Source organism: Podarcis pityusensis, assembly GCF_964106645.2.
Source record: "Podarcis pityusensis genome assembly, chromosome: 7".
Taxonomy (NCBI): domain Eukaryota; kingdom Metazoa; phylum Chordata; class Lepidosauria; order Squamata; family Lacertidae; genus Podarcis; species Podarcis pityusensis.
The window spans coordinates 3667605-3688376 of record NC_138031.1 but is presented as its reverse complement, the minus strand read 5'-3'; the positions used below and the strand labels follow the sequence as shown (position 1 = coordinate 3688376).

Genomic DNA, 20772 nt, shown 5'->3' with positions numbered 1-20772 from the left:
GGCCACATGACCCGGAAGCTGTCTGCGGACAAACGCTGGCTCCCTTGGCCCATAGAGCGAGATGAGCACCGCAACCCCAGAGTCGGTCACGACTGGACCTAATGGTCAAGGGTACCTTTACTTAACTGGTTGGTGGCAGTGGGGAAGCGAGCACAGTGGTGGCACAGGGAGCAATAGACCGATAAACGTCCGGGGACCCTGTGTGATTGCCACAGCCACTAACCTAGATTTCTTTTAAAGATGATTGGATAAATTCATGGCTATCAATGACTACTATCCAGGATGACTGTGCTCTGTCTCCCCAGTCAGAGACAGTAAATGCTTCTGAACACCAGTTGCTGAAGCCACAGGAGGAGAGATTTGCTCTTGAGTTCGAATTCTGTTTGCTGGTTTCCCATAGGCATCGGGGTGGCCCCTGTGAGAACAGGGTGCTGGACTAGGTGGGCCGTTGGCCTGATCCTGCAGGCTCTTGGTATGTTCCTATGCAAATAAAACATGCCTTCATTGCATGGGCCTTCTGGTTTTGCAACTCTTGCTCCCGACTCCCTAATTGGCACAAGCTATATTTAGCATCAATTTGCACCCGGTTTCTCTCGCTCCTAAGGCGTCCCCATAGCTCATGTGTGATTGAGTCAGGATGCCTAGCAGGTGGTGTTTGGGAGACGCCCCGAAACTAATAATGGGGCTTAACGCGATTGCATGCAAATTGCAATGTAAATTACCCTCTTAGAGTGAGCCATGAATCCACTCCAGGGAGAAGAAGGTCCCTGCCTTTTGCAGTGTGGTGAAATAGCTTGGGCTGTATTCACACTCCCTTTTACCCCCCCCCCCCCCGATTTCCCAGTGCTGGGTCTTTCATCTGTGTTCACACGACATTATCCAAAATAAATAGGTTTAAGTATAACTTTACGAAAAATACAGAAGCTTTTCTACTAGGGATAACGGACACAGGTATAGCAAGAGAAGATCAGAAAATATTCCTCTATGCCACAGGAGCGGCAAGGATCCTAATTGCTAAAAACTGGGGAAAAGAAACTGTGCCAACAAAAAAAGGAATGGCAAGACAAACTGCTGAACTGGCTAGTTAACAGAGGCAATTCGCGATCACACTAGACAAGAGTTTCAAAAAGCATGGGGGAAATGCAGAGAATACGTCACAAAACAGTGCCCTAAAATATATACCTGGACTTTTCCGAGTAATGTCTGCAGGAGACTTTGTGGATATTTAAGTCAGAATTAGAAAAATCTTAATAATTACTCATAAACAGCTTATAAGAAGTAAATAAGGAGGGCAGATACAGGATAAAGGAAGGCTTTTAGTTGGTTCTTTGTATAGTTGTATGTTATGCTCACTGTATGTTATGTTCACATTTAATGAGGGTGGTTTTCTGTATTGGGAGAGGTGGGGGTTTATGTTATGTTGTAAATAAAATTTCCAATAAAAAAATAGATAGAGATAGATAGATAGATAGATAGATAGATAGATAGATAGGTAGATGATAGATAGATAGATAGATAGATAGATAGATAGATAGATAGATAGATAGATAGATGATAGATAGATGATAGATAGATGATAGATAGATAGATAGATAGATAGATAGATAGATAGATAGATACCCTGTACTTTGTTATATTGCATGAGATTCCAACTCTACATTAGGAAGATTTTTCTGGCATTAAGAGCTGTTTGGCAGTGGAACAGACTTCCTCGGACGGTGGCCGACTCTCCTTCCTTCTATGATTACTGTTTGATGTCTTGTTTATCAAACCAGCTCTGGAGCCCTTAAGCGGCTCCAAATTCATTGTTGGGATTTTTATATCTCACCAGCTGCGAAGAGCAGCTACAATGTGATGTCTCTGAGCGTGAGACAGGAAGTCTCTGCTAGTTCTCATGTAACCAGAGAGTTACTTTCGCTTCTGAGTCGAAGTGTGTGAAGAGTCGAGTCGTAGACTCTTGTGTTTGCTGCTCAGGAGAGCAGACATGCTTGTAAGAGCTGCGTGTACAGTCTGAATAAAGTAGTGTGTAGGCTACTGACTGTCTCTTTCTTCTGTGATGGGATACCAGAAGATGAGTGTGCTCCTCTCAGGATGGAGGGGTCGCTTATTACTGGTCTCTCTGGACTGAGGGAGGATTCCAGCCAGAGAGTGACCACCGGAGAGAGGCCCCGTTGTCTCGGGAAGTTGGCACCCTTCCTGGAGGCTTTTTTCCAACGTTCATTCCTATGCAAACATAGGGTGAAGACACCCCTGCCCTGTCAACGGCCCCTGGTGACTACACAAACAGAAACGAATCTGACACTAAAGAAGCTGTGCTGATGTGAACACACATCAGCTTCAACTTCACTGTGCTCAAAGGTGCTAATGTGAACATACCCCTCAGCGGCAGAGCATACCAGGTTCTGGTAAGCTGGGGGGGGGGGACCCCTGCCTGAAATCCCAACGAACCATCACTGCCAGTCAGTGCAGACAGTATAAGGCTATGTCCTATATTCTACTCTGCCATACAGCTTTGTTGTGAGGATGGCCCTGGCATGTGCACCTTGGCCTGAGGTCAAAAGAACCTGCCTTATGCCAGCTGTCCACAGCTCCATAGTGTCTACTCTGACTGGCAGCAGCCCTCCATGGTTTCACGCAGAGGGTTGTCAGGCTAAGCGGATCTTTGCTCTGATCGGGCAGGGCTTTTTAATGTTCTTATACAGCACATCCTCATGATCTTTTTAAATCGATGCAGTATGTATTAATTTCAATTTAATTGACTTGAATTGCCGTACTAAGAACTGGTTTGCATTTCAGAATACTAATGTATGTTTGCATCAGACCCTGCCCAGTTAGATCTCTGCAAAACACATTTTAATAGGAGACGGGAAAATGGAATTGGAATTCATGGTCCTGCTTTTTCCTCATTGCTGCCTGTGTGTGTCATGAGTTGTTGTTGTTTATTTGATTTCTTACCTACCCTTACCCAGGGCAAGTTGCAGCAACTTGAAAATGCAATATGAAAACCAGTTTGAAGCACGAGGCAGACACCGGTTGCAGTTTACCTTGCCATGCAACATAGGAAACCGGCCCTAAAGAGGTGGGCGAGCTTGGAAGAGCCTGCAGGATCAGGCCAGTGACCCAACTAGTCCAGCATCCTGTTCTCGCTGTGGCCAGTCAGATGTTTGTGGGGAACCTGCAAGCACAAGAGCAACTCTCCCCTCCTGAGGTTTCCAGAAACTGCTATTTAGAAACCTACCGTATTTTTCGCTCCATAAGACGTACTTTTTCCCTCCTAAAAAGTAAGGGGAAATGTGTGTGCGTCTTATGGAGCGAATGCAAGGGGGAGGCAGGCAGGAAAAGCCCCCAAGAGCCGCACACAAGCTCCGCGAGGCTCTTGCGGGCTTTTCCCCAGGAGGGAGAAGGGACTGACACGGCCAGTCAGTCCCTTCTCCCTCCTCGTAGAAAAGCCCGCAGGAGCCGCGCGCTCCTTAAAGGTTGCGTGGCTCCTGTGGGCTTTTGCGGGAGGTGGGGGTATTGCCATAGCCACGCGCAGCCCCTCCCAGCCGGAGAGGTTGCGCGTAGCTATGGCAGAAGCCAAGACAGCGAGCGGGATGGACCCGCTCACTGTCTTGGCTTCTTTGCTCTTTGGGGCTGGGGGGGGGTCATATTTTTTTTCTTGATTTCCCCCTCTAAAAACTAGGTGCGCCTTATGGTCCGGTGCGCCTTATGGAGCAAAAAATACGGTAAATGCCTCTGAGCGTGGAGGCAGTGCAAAACCATCACGACTCGTAGTCAGCAGGAACTTCCAACATTGGAAGAATAGCAGATAAAGATGGTGGAATATGTAGAGTTGGCAAAGCTGACGGGGAAGATCCGGAATCGGCTTGACGAACTGTTTCAAAAGGACTGGAGCAAATTTATATTTTATATAATAATAATAATAATAATAATAATAATAATAATAATAAATTTTATTTATACCCTGCCCTCCCCAGCCAAGGCCAGGCTCTGGGCGGCTAACAAGCAATAATAACAACAAGTTGAATGAATACAACTTAAAAACAAGATCAAAATACAACATTGAAACAATGAAACATTAAAACATTAAAATGCAGAAAATTGCAAACGTTTGAAAACATTTGTAGGTTTGAGTTGAAATGTTTGTAACGTGAATATAAGGAGCTGATTTACATATAATGAGGTGAAATGTAAAAGGAAGATAGAAAGTAAAAAGGGGATTATAGAGATGCTAAGAAGTAAAGATGTTTGGAAGTCAGAAAGAGGGAACGAAGGAGGTCGGTGCTCAGTCGAGCAATGTTTAAGGTTATTGTTGTACGTAACAAAATGTGATTAGGATAAATATGTTAAACTCAATAAAAATTATTATTAAAAAAGAAAGAAAGAAAAAGAATTTGTCTTGTCGTCTTTTAAAACCATCCAAGTTGGGACAGCAGCGCAGATGGGAAGACGATAAAGTCCCAACCAGAGACGAATGGCTGACCAAGATGATGGATTACATCCGAAATGGCGAAAAAGACCGGGAAAATCAGAAACCAGGAAGATAAAACATTTAACAAGGAATAGGGAACAATTATAAGTTATCTAAGAGAACACTGTAAACAACTAAAAACTTTGGTAGGATCATAGCAACACTTGTAATGTATGAAAAACCAAGGTTAAAAAAATCATGAATTTTTTAAGATAAATGGAGAAACGATCAGATGCAGTAGAAAAAGTTTGACAATGGAAACCATGGAGGGGTGGAGGAAATTCTAAGGGTTCAGATAATCCTATATGTTTATGTTTATGATTAATGTTTAAATTCAAATGTGTATTGCAAAACTGAATTTAAAACTGAATAAATAAAGCCATCCAAGTTGGTGGCCATCCTGTGGGAAGGAGTTCCGCAGTCTTAACTGCGCTGAACAGAAAAAAACTTCATTTTCTCTGTCCCGAATCATCCGACATTCAGCTGCATCAAATGTCCGTGAATTCTCATGTTATGAGAGAGGGATTAATTGTTCCTCTATCCGCGTTCTCCATGCCGGTCATCATTTTATAAATTCCTGTCGTGTCTCTTCTTTTTCACCTTTTCTCCAAACGCTGCAGCCTTTCTTCCTCCATCTGCTTAACTGTTTTGGTGGCCCTTTCCCGAACTTGAGAGACAGGGAAAGAAGGAAGCAAAATGGTCGCAATTACAATGTTAGCATCCCAGCAAGCAAATCTCATAGCATGCCAAAGCCAGAACACAACACTCTCATGTCACGCCAACTACCATGTATGGGAGAATAGATGCAATGTTGGACTTGCCAAGCTGACCTGGGTTCAAATTCCTACTCAGCTACGAAGTTTAGTTGGGGGCGGAGGCACTGCTAAATGAAGGCCACTCATCATCTCTGCTTAATCTACCTTGCAGGACTGTTTGGGAGTTGAATGAGATAAGCTCACCAGAACGTCATGCTGGAAGAACAAGAGTGAGTGTTTGACTGCTTGTGGGGCCCATAAGAATCTCGCCGCTGCAATCATGTATTGAAATAATCTCCCATAGTCTTTTCCAAGTCCTTTTCCAAATGTGTTTCCACTCCTAAAAGGAAAACGTTCTCGCTTCAATTGGATAGTAAAGGTAAAGGGACCCCTGAACATTAGGTCCAGTCGTGGCCGACTCTGAGGTTGCGGCGCTCATTTCGCTTTATTGGCTGAGGGAGCCGGCATACATGTGGCCAGCATGACTAAGCCGCTTCTGGCGAACCAGAGCAGCGCACGGAAACGCCGTTTACCTTCCCGCCGGAGCGGTACCTATTTATCTACTTGCACTTTGACGTGCTTTTGAACTGCTAGGTTGGCAGGAGCAGGGACCGAGCAACGGGAGCTCACCCCGTCGCAGGGATTCGAACCGCCGACCTTCTGCTCGGCCAGTCCTAGGCTCTGTGGTTTAACCCACAGCGCCACCCGTGTCCCACCTTCAGCTGGATATTAACCTTTAAAATCTGCTGCATCCACTCATGGCTGCAGCTCCCACTCGCGATCTCTGCATTGCAGAGCAAGAGGACAACTTGTTCTTTCCCCCCATAATTTTTTATTGATATTCATATAATAAATTCAATTCAGTTTCAGTGCAATATTCGCTTAACGTATTGAGTTTTCATCCTTACTTCCATGTTCAAATCGATCTACTGCCTTAAATGTAATACTTATTTCTATAACATGTATCCTACATTACATTCCTTTATGACTTTATGATTCCTTTGCTTTTATTTCCAATCCTGGCTGCTATTATTATTATTATTTCATTTGACTATAATATTTTCCCATGTAGCCACAGCCTTTGTTCTAAAGCTCCCCCTAGTGGGCATTTGATGTCAAAGCCACCACGCTGCTAACAGGAAAAGATTCCAGCAAATTGGGACTCTCTTGTATTTGGGAGTTGGCATCTAGACAGTCACTGCAGACGTTCTTTGGTGACGGAGAATACAGGAGCTCCGCGAATCTTCTTGGCTCTGATTTGAAGGTTCTGTCAAGCTGGGAGGAAATGATGCACAGAAGCAGGGCTGGATTTAGGTTTGAAGATAATGGGGCCCTTTATATGTCCAGCTGTCCTTTGCATAGCTGTCAACCTTCCCTTTTTTTGCAGGAAATTCACTTATTCCAGCACCGTTTCCCGCTGCTTCCTGCTGCTATCCCGGATTGTTAGATATCCCGTAGACTGTCCCCAGGACAGGTGAGGCTGCTGATCCCTTATTTTCAAATCTGAAAGTTGACAGCTATGGTCCTTTGTCAACAACAAATGGTTGCTGTTTTTTGCGTTGAATATATGTGAATGTGGGGTGCGGGTGGCGCTGTGGGTTAAACCACAGAGCCTAGGACTTGCCAATCAGAAGGTCGGCGGTTCAAATCCCCCAGAGTCGGTCACAACTGGACTTAATGGTCAAGGGTCCCTTTACCTTTACCTTATATGCTAGATGGTAATTTATAGACCTAATAGGTATCTAAAGCCATTTGCACATAACAAAATACGTATTTTATCAAAGTGAACTGAATTTCATTGAACTGAAATGCAATTAAGAAGTATATTAATAGTGAAATATTTATTAAGCTCTAACATAAAATAGTTTGTAATTATGCAAACACATTGGCAGTTGGCAATAGCAAAAGTTCCTTTAGAAACACAATTTACAAAGACTCATAATCTAGTCTCTACAAACTTGCTATAACATGAAATAATAATAGGTGCAAATATCTGGTGCAAACTACTAATAATCATAAAAGCAGAATGTAGGCACCCTATATATAGAAAGGAGCAAACCAGTGATATTTTAGGGAGCAGGCTAGCAGGCGGGGCCCATGACTTACATCATAGGAGCCTACATAACACAAAACACTGTTGCTGTATGTAGGTTTTATTCTATTTGTTTTTTATTTTATGTTTTGGAAATGTACATCCAGTTTCTTCCCTTTAAATTTTTTTGGGGGGCCCAAGAGACAGGGACCCTAAGCTATAGCTTCTTTAGCTTATACGTAAATCCAGCACTGCAGAGAAGTTACACAGACACCTAGAATCAAAGAGTTGTACGGGACACCCAAGGGTCCTGTAGTCCAACCCTCCGCAGTGCAGGAATTCTGCCCACAGACCCCCACCTTGGGAGGAGAGGGAGGATGCTGCTCTTACAACAGTCTGGAACAAGGCCTGTTTGCAAGGGTAGTGGGGGCTGGTCCATGAGAGTGAATGGGGCACTGGCCCACGAACCTCGGCCAGCCCCCACCTGCCTACGTACTAGGGGTGCCCTGGCCGTTGGCTTCTTCCTGCTTAGTCTCAGTGCTGCCTTTTCGCAGGACTCAGAAGGGAAGAGGAGGGTGAAGTGAACTGGCTCTGGCGCCCCCTACTGTTGGCCTCCACCATTACACCCCCCACCAGCCCCAGAGGACACCAGCGGCCACTGTGCAACGGTGATCAGCTGCAAAGGAGGAAGGGACGTTTTTGTTGGGATACTGCCAGGGAGACGGGGGCATCAGGCAGGCCCCCAGCTGGCTCAGGACGATCACCGGTCTCCCATGGAACAGCATCAGTCAATTAGCAAGCCCAGTTCAGCTACTGATTGATTGATTGTGTGACCGCAGAAATGGATAAAAGCCCCCCATCCAAACAATGACTATCATCAGTGTTGGTAAGAAAATAATAATAATTTTAATTTTTATCATCTACAATGCTGTCTTGTTTATTTTATAGTACAGCACATTGATTATTCTCCTGCCAACCTAGCAGTTCAAAAACACGTCAAAGTGCAAGTAGATAAATAGGTACCGCTCCGGCGGGAAGGTAAACGGCGTTTCCATGCGCTGCTCTGGTTCGCCAGAAGCGGCTTAATCATGCTGGCCACATGACCCGGAAGCTGTACGCCGGCTCCCTCGGTCAGTAAAGCGAGATGAGCGCCACACCCCCAGAGTCGGCCACGACTGGACCTAATGGTCAGGGTTCCCTTTACCTTTTTACATTGATTATTGCTTTCATTTTATGGATCAATGATCTTGCTAGATAGTAAAATTCATGTTAAATTGCTGTTTTAGGGGTTGTTTATAAAAGTCTGGAATGGATTAATCCATTTTGCATTACCTTCTATGGGACAGCGTGCCTTGGTTTTGGAACGCTTTGGTTTTGGAACGGACTTCCGGAACGGATTAAGTTTGAGAACCAAGGGACCACTGTATAAGAAAACCACACATTGGAGGCTTGTCATATATTGGCCACAGGGGGGCAGCACTCTTCCATTTATTCCCGCCTTTCTCCAGCTGGCTGCTGAGAGAGGGGGAAAAAAATTTCTCATCCACTCTCCCCATGCCAGGCATAATTTCATAAACTTCTATCATGTCGGCTCCTGCTCACACTTTCTCTAAATGAAAAAGTCCCAAATGCTGGGTCCTTTTCTCACGGGGGGAGTTGCACCACCCTGTGGATCATTTTGGCTGCCCTTTTCTTCACCTTCTCCAACTCTACGTTATCCTTTTTGCGGTGAGGCGACCAGAACAGTACGCAGTAATACAAACACAGCCGCCTCGTAGACTTGCTCGATAATAATTTATAATAATAATTTATTATTTGTACCCCGCCCATCTGGCTGGGTTTCCCCAGCCACTCTGGGCGGCTTCCACAAAGACCAAAAATACACTAATATGTCATACATTAAAAACTTCCCTGAAGAGGGCTGCCTTAAGATGTCTTCTGAATGTCAGGTAGTTGTTTATCTCTTTGAGATCTGGTGGGAGGGGGTTCCACAGGGCAGGCGCCACCACCAAGAAGGCCCTCTGCCTAGTTCCCTGTAGCTTTGCTTCTTGCAGCGAGGGAACCGCCAGAAGGCCCTCGGAGCTGGACTTCAGTGTCCGGGCAGAACGATGGGGGTGGAGACACTCCTTCAGCTCTACTGAGCCGAGGCCGTTTAGGGCTTTACAGGTCAACACCAACACTTTGAATTGTGCTTGGAAACGTACTGGGAGCCAGTGTAGGTCTTTCAAGACCGGTGTTATGTGGTCCCGGCAGCCACTCCCAGTCACCAGTCTAGCTGCCGCATTCTGGATTAGTTGTAGTTTCCGGGTCACCTTCAAAGGTAGCCCCACGTAGAGCGCATTGCAGTAGTCCAAGCGGGAGATAACCAGAGCATGCACCACTCTGGCGAGACGGTTGCTCAATGCAACGTTATCCAACCAACCTGCAAGCGAATCAGGATGGATGTGCAGAAAACAGGTCACTTGGAAGCAGGGTGGATTTGTTTTTGTTTTTTAATATAATTTTTTTGAAAATTTTATTTACAACATGACATAAACCCACCACCACCCCCAATACGGAAATACAATGAGCATAACATACAACAGTACAAAGAACCAACTAAACGACTTCCTTTATCTTGTACTTGGCCTCCTTATTTACTTCTTATAAACTGTTTCCTTTATGGATAATTATTAAGATTTTTCTAATTATAACTTAAATATCCACAAAGTCTCCTGCAGACATTAATCGAAACAATTCCAGGTATGTATTTTAGGGCACTGTTTTGTGACGTATTCTCTGCATTTTCCCCATGCTTTTTGAAACTCTTGTCTAGTGTGATCTCTAATTGCCTCCGTTAACTAGCCAGTTCAATATACTCTAACAGTTTGTCTTGCCATTCCATTTTTGTTGGCACAATTTCTTTTTTCCAGTTTTTAGCAATTAGGATTGTTGCTGCTCCTGTGGCATAGAGGAATACCTTCTCATCTTCTTTGCTATACCTGTGTTCGTTATCCCTAGTAGAAAAGCTTCTGTATTTTTCATAAAGTTACACTTAAACATGTTTTTAAGCTCGTTATACACTGTGTTCCAGAAGCTTTTAATTTTTTCACTGGCAGTCTCCCTCATTGAGCAGGTTGACAGATTTGATTTAAATCACAATTTAAATCACTAGTCAGTAAGACTTGATTTAAATCTTTTTTTTTTTTTTTACAGAAAGACTCGTTCTTGCTAGTATAATCTTAATTTTACAACCAGATGGAGGTTTCATTTTGGGGATGATAAATTTTCAGAGCAGTATTTACTGTTAAGTCAAAAATGACTGATTCGGGTTTGCATTAGATGACCCTCGGGGGGGGGGCATTCCAGCCCTACAATTCTATGGTTCAAGTGTGAAAGCACATCTGTATTTTGGGATAATAAGTTTGTGCAGATATGGGGCCAGAGAATCAAAACGGAGAGGTGGAAAATGAACATACCAAGGGCAGAATTTCCTTATAGTGGCTTGGTTGTTCTGATGCTCGATATCTTTTAGATATTGACCAATTAGACTATTTGCTTTAGTAGGGCCCATTTTATGGATCAATGATCTCGTTAGATAGTAAAATTCATGTTAGATTGCTGTTTTGGTGTTGTTTATAAAAGTCTGGAACGGATTGATCTGTTTTGCATTACTTTCTATGGGAAAGCGCGCCTTGGTTTTGGAACGCTTTGGTTTTGGAATAGACTTCTGGAACGGATTAAGTTTGAGAACCAAGGTACTACTGTATATCTGTTTCTATAATCCTGCAAAGCTTTGGGTTTCTTGGGGAACATCATCGGATATGATAGCAGTTTTATCACTGCACCCCTAGGAGGACGGGATGAAAATGGCAGATCTGGCCTTGAGACCTGGCAGCCCTTTGCTAAGATGGCTTCTCAAATGGCCACCAGGAAGTGGGTCGCATCTGAACACAGATCCGAACACAGAGCCCGTCACCGGGTCTCGTTTTTAGCTGTGATGTGTCCGAAAAGGTTGCAGAGGGAACTTTGGCAACAGGACGTCTCGAAGGCACCAATGCCCATATCCATGTTCAGATTCGGGCAGCTCGGCGAACACTTCTTGGTGATTCTCTTTCTGACAGTCAAGAAGCCTTCAAAATGGAAAGGGGAAGAGAAGGGGAAAGCGTTATTCTACTGGCCCCACCTGGGTTGCAAGGAGAAAACAGTTTACAGATTATTGTGAGGAATAAAAAATGTGTTGCTTTTTTTCCAGGGACCAAAAGGAAAAGGTTGCTTGCTTGCCTTTTCAAAAAGTCAAATGGTTGCTCCAGTTAGACAACCGCGGACTTGCTTAAAACTTTAGAAGCTTGTGGTTAGAACACCCGAAAAACTGGGCAGCTTGCAACTTATCTGCATGTGTCTGTTGGAAAAACGCCCCCGGGATGGGTGCCAACTTCCCAAGACACCGGGGCTTCTCTCCGGTGGTCACTCTCTGGCTGGAATCCTCCCTCCCTCAGAGAGACCGGCAATAAGTGACCCCTCCCTCCTGAGAGGAGCACACCAATCTTCTGGCATTCCATGACAGAAGAAAGAGACAGTCCGTAGTAAAACTCACTACTATACAGTGGTGCCCCGCAAGACGAATGCCTCGCAAGACGAAAAACTCGCTAGACGAAAGAGTTTTCCATTTTGAGTCGTTCCGCAAGACGAATTTCCCTATGGGCTTGCTTCGCAAGACGAAACGTCTTGCGAGTTCTTGCGAGTTTGTTTCCTTTTTCTTAAAGCCGTTAAGCCGTTAATAGCCGCTAAGCCGTTAATAGCCGCTAAGCTGCTAAGCCGCTAATAGCCGCTAAGCCGCTAAGCTGCTAATAGCTGTGCTTCGCAAGACGAAAAAACCGCAAGACGAAGAGACTCGCGGAACGGATTAATTTCGTCTTGCGAGGCACCACTGTATTAAGACTGTACATGGAGCTAATACAAGCATGTCTGCTCTCCTGAGCAGCTACGGCTCAACTCCCAACTTCTACCTCAGAAGTGAAAGTACGTTCTCAAGTTACACTGAGAACTCAGCTGTTGCATGTATAGCTGTAGTTAACAACTCAAGCCAGGTTCAAGGTTTGTCCAAGTCAGAGACAAAGCCACCCCTGGAGGTTGCAAGGCGCAACACAATTCTCCCTAACCAAGGTAGAGTAGAAGCTCTAGTTCCTTGGAAGACAGGTAACCAGAGATTTGAACTGGTGGATCCAGTCGTAGGTAGTTCCAAAGATGGAGCTGGGACAACAGGGGTTTATTATGTGTGTAACAACTGTTTGTTTTTCTCTCTTGATGCTGCACTTGTTTTCGCAGCTAGTGTTGCCTCAAATGGGGGAGGATGTTGGGATTTGAGTTCCCACCAGCTGCGTTACACTAGCTGGGACTTCCTGTCTCATGCTCAGAGACATCACATGATGTCTACAATGTGCTGCTTCCTCACAGCTGGTGGGAACTCAAATCCCAACATCGTCAGCAGATGGAGAACCCGCTCAGAATGTGGCTTTATCGCTTGAGTCAATGTGTAAAACACCTGAAAGCATGAACAATGACCGCTCCCCACATTAAATGGGGGGGCGCCCTTTGCGTGGTCATGGACAGCCCCCTGGACCCTAAGCGGCACCATTAATTAGCACAGGCTTGGCTTCGCCTTCCCCAGGTGGGATACCTGGAGGTCAGATTATCCAGGATCACTGTCTACGTTGTTATTTACTTACGACTTCGGCACCATGAACACCTAAAAAGTTTTACCACTTAGCCCACAGGATAGCATCTATTACTGTTTCAACTATAGATTTATTATACTTCTACGGACTTCCAAAGATTGACAGACCTGTGTTCATTTGATTTCAAACATATTAGAGAATTTACAAGTGTACACATTTTGTTGTTGTTGTACCAAATTATGTATATTATGCAATAAGAATTGCAGTGCGATCTAGTATACTGGTCATCGTGTTGCTTGTGTTGTTTTGTTTTGTTAGTTGCCCAATCCTGCCTGGGGAGGCATTGCCAAGGTGATCAGGCCAGGTAGGGGGAGGGACTACCTGCCCACACAATAGGGGGAGGATCTTACCTGGGAATCGTCAGTTGGCTCCAGAGCTTCTCCCACCCTACCCCCCCTCAGTTAAGACTTCTTTTGCAGGTTAACCTTTTCTCCACAGGTACGCGGGCGCTGCTACATCAACGTCGCTGTTGAAGGACCGGAAAGGAATTCTCCTGCATTGGCTGGTTTGCCTTTCCCATAGCAAAACGTCACAACTTTGGCGGTATCAGGCCTTGGGCGGAATCCTTTAGCCTATCTTCCCTAAATGGGGGTGGGTGGGTAGCAGTGACCATGCCCCCCTTCTCTTTGCGGCGGCGATTCCCCGTTAAAGGGGTTGTTTGAGGGGAGGCGTTGGCCGTACACCTAGAGGTCGTCATTGCTCTCCCCTACGACGGCAGCGTAACTGGGGCGGGCTCTCTCTGCTTGAACATATGTTCTCCAGAGCCAACCCCCCCCCCATACACACTTTGGATAACCCTGATGTTCCCCAGATCCCTGGCGGGGGCCTGGGAGGGATAAACACCCAGTGCCTGGGCCTAGGTCTACCCACATCTGAAACAAAATAAAGTTGTGGCCAATTTTAATCCCATAGCACGTTGTCTTGAGTCGTTATTCCACACGGGGGCCGCCTAGGGTTTGGGAGACTCCGCCTGTCCACGCAAAAATAATCATGAGTGGTGGTCGTGAAATTCAGAGGAATGGGAGATGACAACAAAGGCATGGATTTTAGTATTTTAATTACCGTATTTTTCGCTCTATAAGACGTACCAGACCATAAGACGCACCTAGTTTTTAGAGGAGGAAAACAAGAAAAAAAATATTCTGAATCCCAGAAGCCAGAACAGCAAGAGGGAGCGCTGCGCAGCTGTTCTGGCTTCAGGGATAGCCGTGCGAAGCCTCTTCAGGGCAGCGGGATGAAGGCTCCCCCTGCCCTGAAGAGGCTTCGTGCGGCTAAGCCAGAAGCTAGAACAGAGAGAGGGAGCGCTGCGCAGCGATCCCTCTCGCTGTTCTGGCTTCTGGGATAGCTGCGCAGCCTGCATTCGCTCCATAAGACGCACACACATTGCCCCTTACTTTTTAGGAGGGGAAAAGTGTGTCTTATAGAGCGAAAAATACGGTAGGTGGTCGTGATAGGCAGTAAACCCTGCATGTCCCCAGCCAATGGGGAGCAGAGAAGGGAACCTTGTATTCGAGGATCGGTGATATAAGCTTGTGTTTTGATGGATTTGGATGTGCCTGATTTCGGGCCCCTGTTCTTGCAAGAATGCTGTTGCAATCAATAAATTCTTTGCTGCTTCACCAATTTTGTTCAGACTGTATTTTGAAGGGTCTGAGGACCCTGAGACTTGTGACCTGCATTTAATATCTCACAGTTAACTAAAGTGGCTTAGCACCGGTTGCCCGAAACCGCAGGAGGGGAGAGTAGCTCTTGCACCCAGATTCCCATTGGGGCATCTGGTTAGTCCCTGTAAGAGGATGCCGCGCTAGATGGCCCCTGATCCAGCAGGTTCTTCTCGTGTTTTTATGTGCTAGATAAAAACAGGCCTTCCTGTTTGCCAGTAGTGGATGCGGGGAAATCAGCAATCTCCTGGGCTGGGCAATTAAAAGCTTTCCATTGGTGGTGGTTGGTGGGACAGTCTCAAACAGAAAAGGAGGGTTCTTCCACAGCCCTGTTACCTTGAGCTGGAATTTGGCAAGGATTGACAGTTTCTGCAAAAAGGGCTAGATTTCAGGGCAGGAGACCAGGATCTCAGTTACCAGGTGGGTCCCAAATGCCACCCCTCCTGAGAATGTTTGTTTGTTTGTTTGTTTGTTTGTTTGTTTGTTTGAACAAAGTAAATAAATAAAATAAAAATGTGCACCTCACCACCAAGACCATTCCATTGTAGTTATCCAACCTCCCGCAATTTTAACACCTCTTGCAATGGTTTGACCCCTTTCCTTTTTAACAGGACAAAATCTACAAACACCTTCCATATTTCTTCAAAATCATTTCTCCTGCATATTCCCTATCTTACCTTAATGGCACATGTTAAATTATCATTAATAGCTATATCCCACACCTCTTTATACCATTTTTCCATTTTATATTCTGCTTGCCCCTTCTACTTCCTAGCTATAATAATTCGTGCAGCTGTCAATAAATTTGTGAGCGAGTCCTTCATAGCCTGCGAACCTTCCACACCCATTGTAAATTGATAATAATGCTACCTCTGGACTTTCCGTCAGCTTTAACCCAGTGATTTCTGTTATCTCCTTTTGCGAAAAATAATATTGAACATATTTACACCCCCACCACATGTGAAGATAATTCCCTGTTTCCTGGCATCGATCCTGCAACATTCTGCCCAAAAAGCACATGACCAAATGTTGCTTTGTTGAATCCTGACAAGACAGAAATACTGTTTTTGGGGGACAGGAGGAAGGCAGGTTTGGGGGACTCCCTGTTCCTAAAGGGGTAACTGTGCCCCTGAAGGACCTGGTGCACGGCCTGGGAGTCATTTTGGACTCACAGCTGTCGATGGAGGCACAGGTCAATTCTGTGTCCAGGGCAGCTGTTTATGAGCTCCATCTGGTACGCAGGATGAGACCCTCCCTGCCCGCGGACTGTCTCGCCAGAGTGGTGCATGCTCTGGTTATCTCCTGCTTGGACTATCTGCTTGGACTACTGCAATGCACTCTACGTGGGGCTACCTTTGAAGGTGACCCGGAAACTGCAATTAATCCAGAATGCGGCAGCTAGACTGGTGAGCGACCGCCGAGACCACATAACACCGGTCTTGAAAGACCTACACTGGCTCCCAGTACGTTTCCGAGCACAATTCAAAGTGTTGGTGCTGAACTTTAAAGACCTAAACAGCCTCAGACCAGTATACCTGAAGGAGCATCTCCACCCCCATCATTCTGCCCGGACACTGAGGTCCAGCTACGAGAGCCTTCTGGTGGTTCCCTCCCTGCGAGAAGCCAAGTTATAGGGAACCAGGCAGAGGGCCTTCTCGGTTGTGGTGCCCGCTCTGTGGAACGCCCTCCCATCAGATGTCAAAGAGAAAAACAACTACCAGACTTTTATAAGACATCTGAAGGCAGCCCTGTTTAGGGAAGCTTTTAATGTTTAATAGACTATTGTATTTTAATATTCTGTTGAAAGCCGTCCAGAGTGGCTGGGGAAACCCAGCCAGATAGGCGGGGTATAAATAATATATTGTTGTTGTTGTTGCTTTCGCTGCAACATTTAGAGCTTAAAAAATGGGTTAATTGTCTTGCTGAACTGGAAACCTGCTTTCAACTTACCAATCCTGAAAGAGGCGACTGTGGTCAGACAGTGCTTGTCATTCTCTGAGCACTTGGTGGCCTTCAGACAAGACCAGTTGCTGGACGATGGTTCGCACGTGAAGCACCACAGCGGGTGAACTGGGGAAAGAATTATTGAATTAAAGCAAAAGCATGTGATGATACATAGGGAGAAAGATGTGGGACATAATACAGTGGTACCTCAGGTTACATACGCTTCAGGTTACAGACTCCACTAACCCAGAAATAGTGCTTCAGGTTAAGAACTTTGCTTCAGGATGAGAACAGAAATCATGCGGTGGCGGCGTGGCGGCAGCAGGAGGCCCCATTAGATAAAGTGGTGCTTCAGGTTAAGAACAGTTTCAGGTTAAGAACAGACCTCCAGAACAAATTAAGTACTTAACCCGAGGTACCACTGTACAGTGGTACCTCTGGATCCGTTCTGGAGGTCTGGCCGTATCCCAAAGTTTTCTCAACCAGAGGATCACTTCTGCACATGCGTGAGCGGTGAAACATTTCTGGGTTTGCCACTTTCGCAACCCGAAGTTTACGTTACCCGAGGGTGACATAACCCAAGGTTCCACTGTATACAAATGACAGTCTGGGAGAGGCTATGGAAAGCAGGTCTGAAATTTACGGCATGTTCTTTACTGAAAGAAAACATTATGAAAATGATGTACCGGTGGTATTTGACCCCGGTAAAGTTAGCAAAAATGTATAGAACAAGTACCAATATACAGTGGTGCCCCGCAAGACGAATGCCTCGCAAGACGGAAAACCCGCTAGACGAAAGGGTTTTCCGTTTTGGAGGTGCTTCGCAAAACGAATTTCCTATGGGCTTGCTTCGCAAGACGAAAATGTCTTGCGAGTTCCTGCGGGGTTTTTTTCCTCCCCCCCCCCTTTTTCCCAAGCCGCTAAGCTGCTTAACAGCTGATCGCTAAGCCGCTTATCAGCTGATCCGCTAAGCCGCTTAACAGCTGATCCGTTAAGCCACTAAGCCGCTTATCAGCTGATCCGCTAAGCCCGCTAAGCCGCTAATAGCGCTAATCCGCTAAACCGCAAGACGAAAAAACCGCAAGACGAAGAGACTCGCGGAACGGATTCTTTTCGTCTTGCGAGGCACCACTGTACGCTGGGAATGTAAAGAAAAAGAAGGTACTTTTTGTCATATGTGGTGGACATGTAACTAAAAACATTTGGGAAATGATATACAGTGGTACCGCTCGGATGCTACTAGCCCAGACATGGAAGGAAGAGACAGCCCCGACCAGAGACGAATGGCAAATCAAGTTGATGGACTATGCCGAAATGGCAAAACTAACTGGGAAGCTCAGGAATCAAGAAGACAAGAAATTTAAAAAAGAATGGGAAATGTATATAATTGAGTGCTTTTTTTCTGGGGGGACCCAGGGGGGTGAATACCCCTAAACATTTTGTGAATCTTTGTACTTTTGTCCATTTACTGTATTTATTTTTCCTGATTTGAACTATGAAATGGTGATTTTCTCAGTCAAAATGAGAGTACCCCCTAAACATTTTTTTAAGAGGAAAAAAAGCACAGTTATAATGTATATGCAAAATCATTGTAAACAGGTCAAAAACATTAGCAGGATTGTAAACACACTTGTAATGTAACAGAACATACAGATAATTTAGGAAGATGAAAAACTGGAGAAGTGTTGATATGCAGTTGAAAATAGAATCAATAGGACCTGTGGAAGGGATGGCAGGAAGTCAGGAGATTCAGAGTAATCTTGATAATTAGATTGGGAATTGTTTTTGTTGTATGTTTATATTTTGGAAAATCAAATAAAAAGTTATTTCAAAAAAAGAATTAAAGCAAAAGCATTTAAGGATGAGTTACAGCCGTTCTGTGTTTCTGCACCAGCCCAGAAGATCCCCAGAAATAGAATAGACTCGCGTTTCCCACCCATCCTTCCTGGTGGTCCAACACTCTCTTGTCATAGACTAGCCACTAAGACCTTTCCTCCCAGACCTCAACACCAATATTGTTATAGATGCAGGTAAACCCTAAAGGTAAAGGTACCCCTGACCATTAGGTCCAGTTGCGGACGACTCTGGGGTTGCGGCGCTCATCTCGCTTTACTGGCCAAGGGAGCTGGCATTTGTCCGCAGACAGCTTCCGGGTCATGTGGCCAGCAGGACTAAGCCACTTCTGGAGAACCAGAGCAGCGCATGGAAACGCCGTTTACCTTCCCGCCGGAGTGGTACCTATTTATCTACTTGCACTTTGACATGCTTTCGAACTGCTAGGTTGGCAGGAGCAGGGACCGAGCAACGGGAGCTCACCCCATCGCGGGGATTCAAACCACCAACCTTCTGATTGGCAAGCCCCGGGCTCTGTGGTTTAACCCACAGGGCCACCTGCGTCCCTAAACCCTATAAATCAATAAATGCTAGGATTTTGATTATTTGTGCTACAAAATAATTGAGCTCTGGGATGATGGGAGTTGTAGTCCAACAACAACTGGGGACTCACAGGTTGAGAAAGGCTGGCTAGTGGGATGAGGCTCCCAGTTCCAGGACAAAGGGGTCATTTGTTCCTTTTCTCGGAGACTGTACCACGAGTCCTTGTGTTGCCCTTTTGCTGTACAAAATCCTATTTGAGACGGAGACTTGAAGAAGAGTCGTTGACTTGTTGAGCTGGTAAAGGGACCCCTGACCATTAGGTCCAGCTGTGACCGACTCTGGGGTTGCAGCGCTCATCTTGCTTTACTGGCCGAGGGAGCCGGCGTACAGCTTCCGGGTCATGTGGCCAGCATGACTAAGCCGCTGCTGGTGAACCAGAGCAGCGCACGGAAATGCCGTTTACCTTCCCGCCGGAGCGGTACCTATTTATCTACTTGCACTTTGACGTGCTTTCGAACTGCTAGGTTGGCAGAAGCAGGGACCGAGCAACGGGAGCTCACCCCATTGCGGGGATTCGAACCACCGACCTTCTGATCGGCAAGTCCTAGGCTCTGTGGTCATCCAATCCCCTGCAATATAGGTTCGCTGACAGATGGCCTGACAGATCACACACACACTTTCTACAGTATCAGAGACTTATCGTAGTGATCTGGGTTTTACAACATCTTTGCTAGGAATGCTAACAAATTCCTGCCATCCACGCAGGCAGGTGAGCTGGGCTGAGCTGGAAACGATTAGCCCCATCCGTGCCTGAGGCTGGTCTGCGTTTCCTGAAAAACAGCCCAATTCCACCGTTCTTGGAATCAGGAGGGACTAGCAGCTTGTGCTGTCAAAGCTGGGCAGGCTTACCTTCATTTGTGCAGAGGAGCAGCATGCAGAGAGGGACAAGGAAGCAGGTCTTCATCTTCAAGGAATCCCCTTTGCCTTGAACTGGATCCTCCGGGGCTGATCATAAACTTTTGAGGTGTGCCGGGGCGATGGACTGAGCATCTGTACTCCTTCCCAGCTGGAAGGGAACGTCTGTGAACAATGGAATGTGGGAGGGTGACTCACAAGTGCCGTGCCTTCGGGAACAGCCCATCGCCAGGAGCAAGTGTTGCTTCCAGAAATCATTTGTTGCCTTGGCCCAGTAGACCTGAAGGAGCATCTCCACCCCCATCATCCAGCCCGGACACTGAGATCCAGTGCTGAGGGCCTTCTGGCGGTTCCCTCCCTGAGAGAAGCCAAGTTACAGGGAACCAGGCAGAGGGCCTTCTTGGTGGTGGCACCCGCCCTGTGGAATGCCCTCCCATCAGATGTCAAAGAGAAGAACAACTACCAGACTTTTAGAAAACATCTGAAGGTAGTCCTGTTTAGGGAAGTTTTTAATGTTTGACCTTTTATTGTGTTTTTAATATCCAGTTGGAAGCTGCCCAGAGTGGCTGGGGAAACCCAGCCAGATGGGCAGGGTATAAATAAAAAAAAATACTACAACAACAACAACAACAACAACAACAACAACAACAACAATTTATTATTTACCGTATTTTTCGCTCCATAGGACGCACTTTTTCCCCTCCAAAAATGAAGGGGAAATGTGTGTGCGTCCTATGGAGCGAATGCAGGCTTTCGCTGAAGCCTGGAGAGCGAGAGGCATCGGTGTGCACCGACCCCTCCCGCTCTCCAGGCTTCAGGAAGCTATCCGCAAGCCTTGCAAGCCCGGTGGGAGTTCCCGCGGGCTCACAAGGCTTGCAGGCAGCAGCCTGCAGCCCCGGCG

At 46.0% G+C, this 20772-nt stretch overlaps 2 protein-coding genes across 2 annotated transcripts in view; one reads left to right on the top strand and one right to left on the bottom strand.

Annotated features, from left to right (window-relative positions):
- Window positions 1–20772, top strand: part of RHPN1 (rhophilin Rho GTPase binding protein 1) — a 154893-nt gene that overhangs the window by 15177 nt on the left and 118944 nt on the right. The window lies entirely within an intron of this gene.
- Window positions 9741–20128, bottom strand: LOC308480932 (lymphocyte antigen 6E-like). Its single transcript, XM_081012930.1, has 3 exons — window positions 19866–20128; window positions 16587–16706; window positions 9741–11370 (listed from the first exon to the last, which is right to left on the bottom strand). Exons 1-3 carry the CDS (start codon window positions 19918–19920, stop codon window positions 11213–11215), a joined length of 333 nt encoding a protein of 110 aa, XP_080869056.1. The 5' UTR covers window positions 19921–20128; the 3' UTR covers window positions 9741–11212.

Bases quoted from the DNA above. Each gene is read 5' to 3' on its own strand.
- LOC308480932 (XM_081012930.1), bottom strand. From the start codon at position 19,920: ATGAAGACCTGCTTCCTTGTCCCTCTCTGCATGCTGCTCCTCTGCACA. The intron at 16,707-19,865 runs GTAAGCCTGCCC...TTCTTTCCCCAG, and splicing joins GCTCCTCTGCACAAATGAAG to TTCACCCGCTGTGGTGCTTC. The intron at 11,371-16,586 runs GTAAGTTGAAAG...TCCATTTTGAAG, and splicing joins AGTCGCCTCTTTCAGGATTG to GCTTCTTGACTGTCAGAAAG.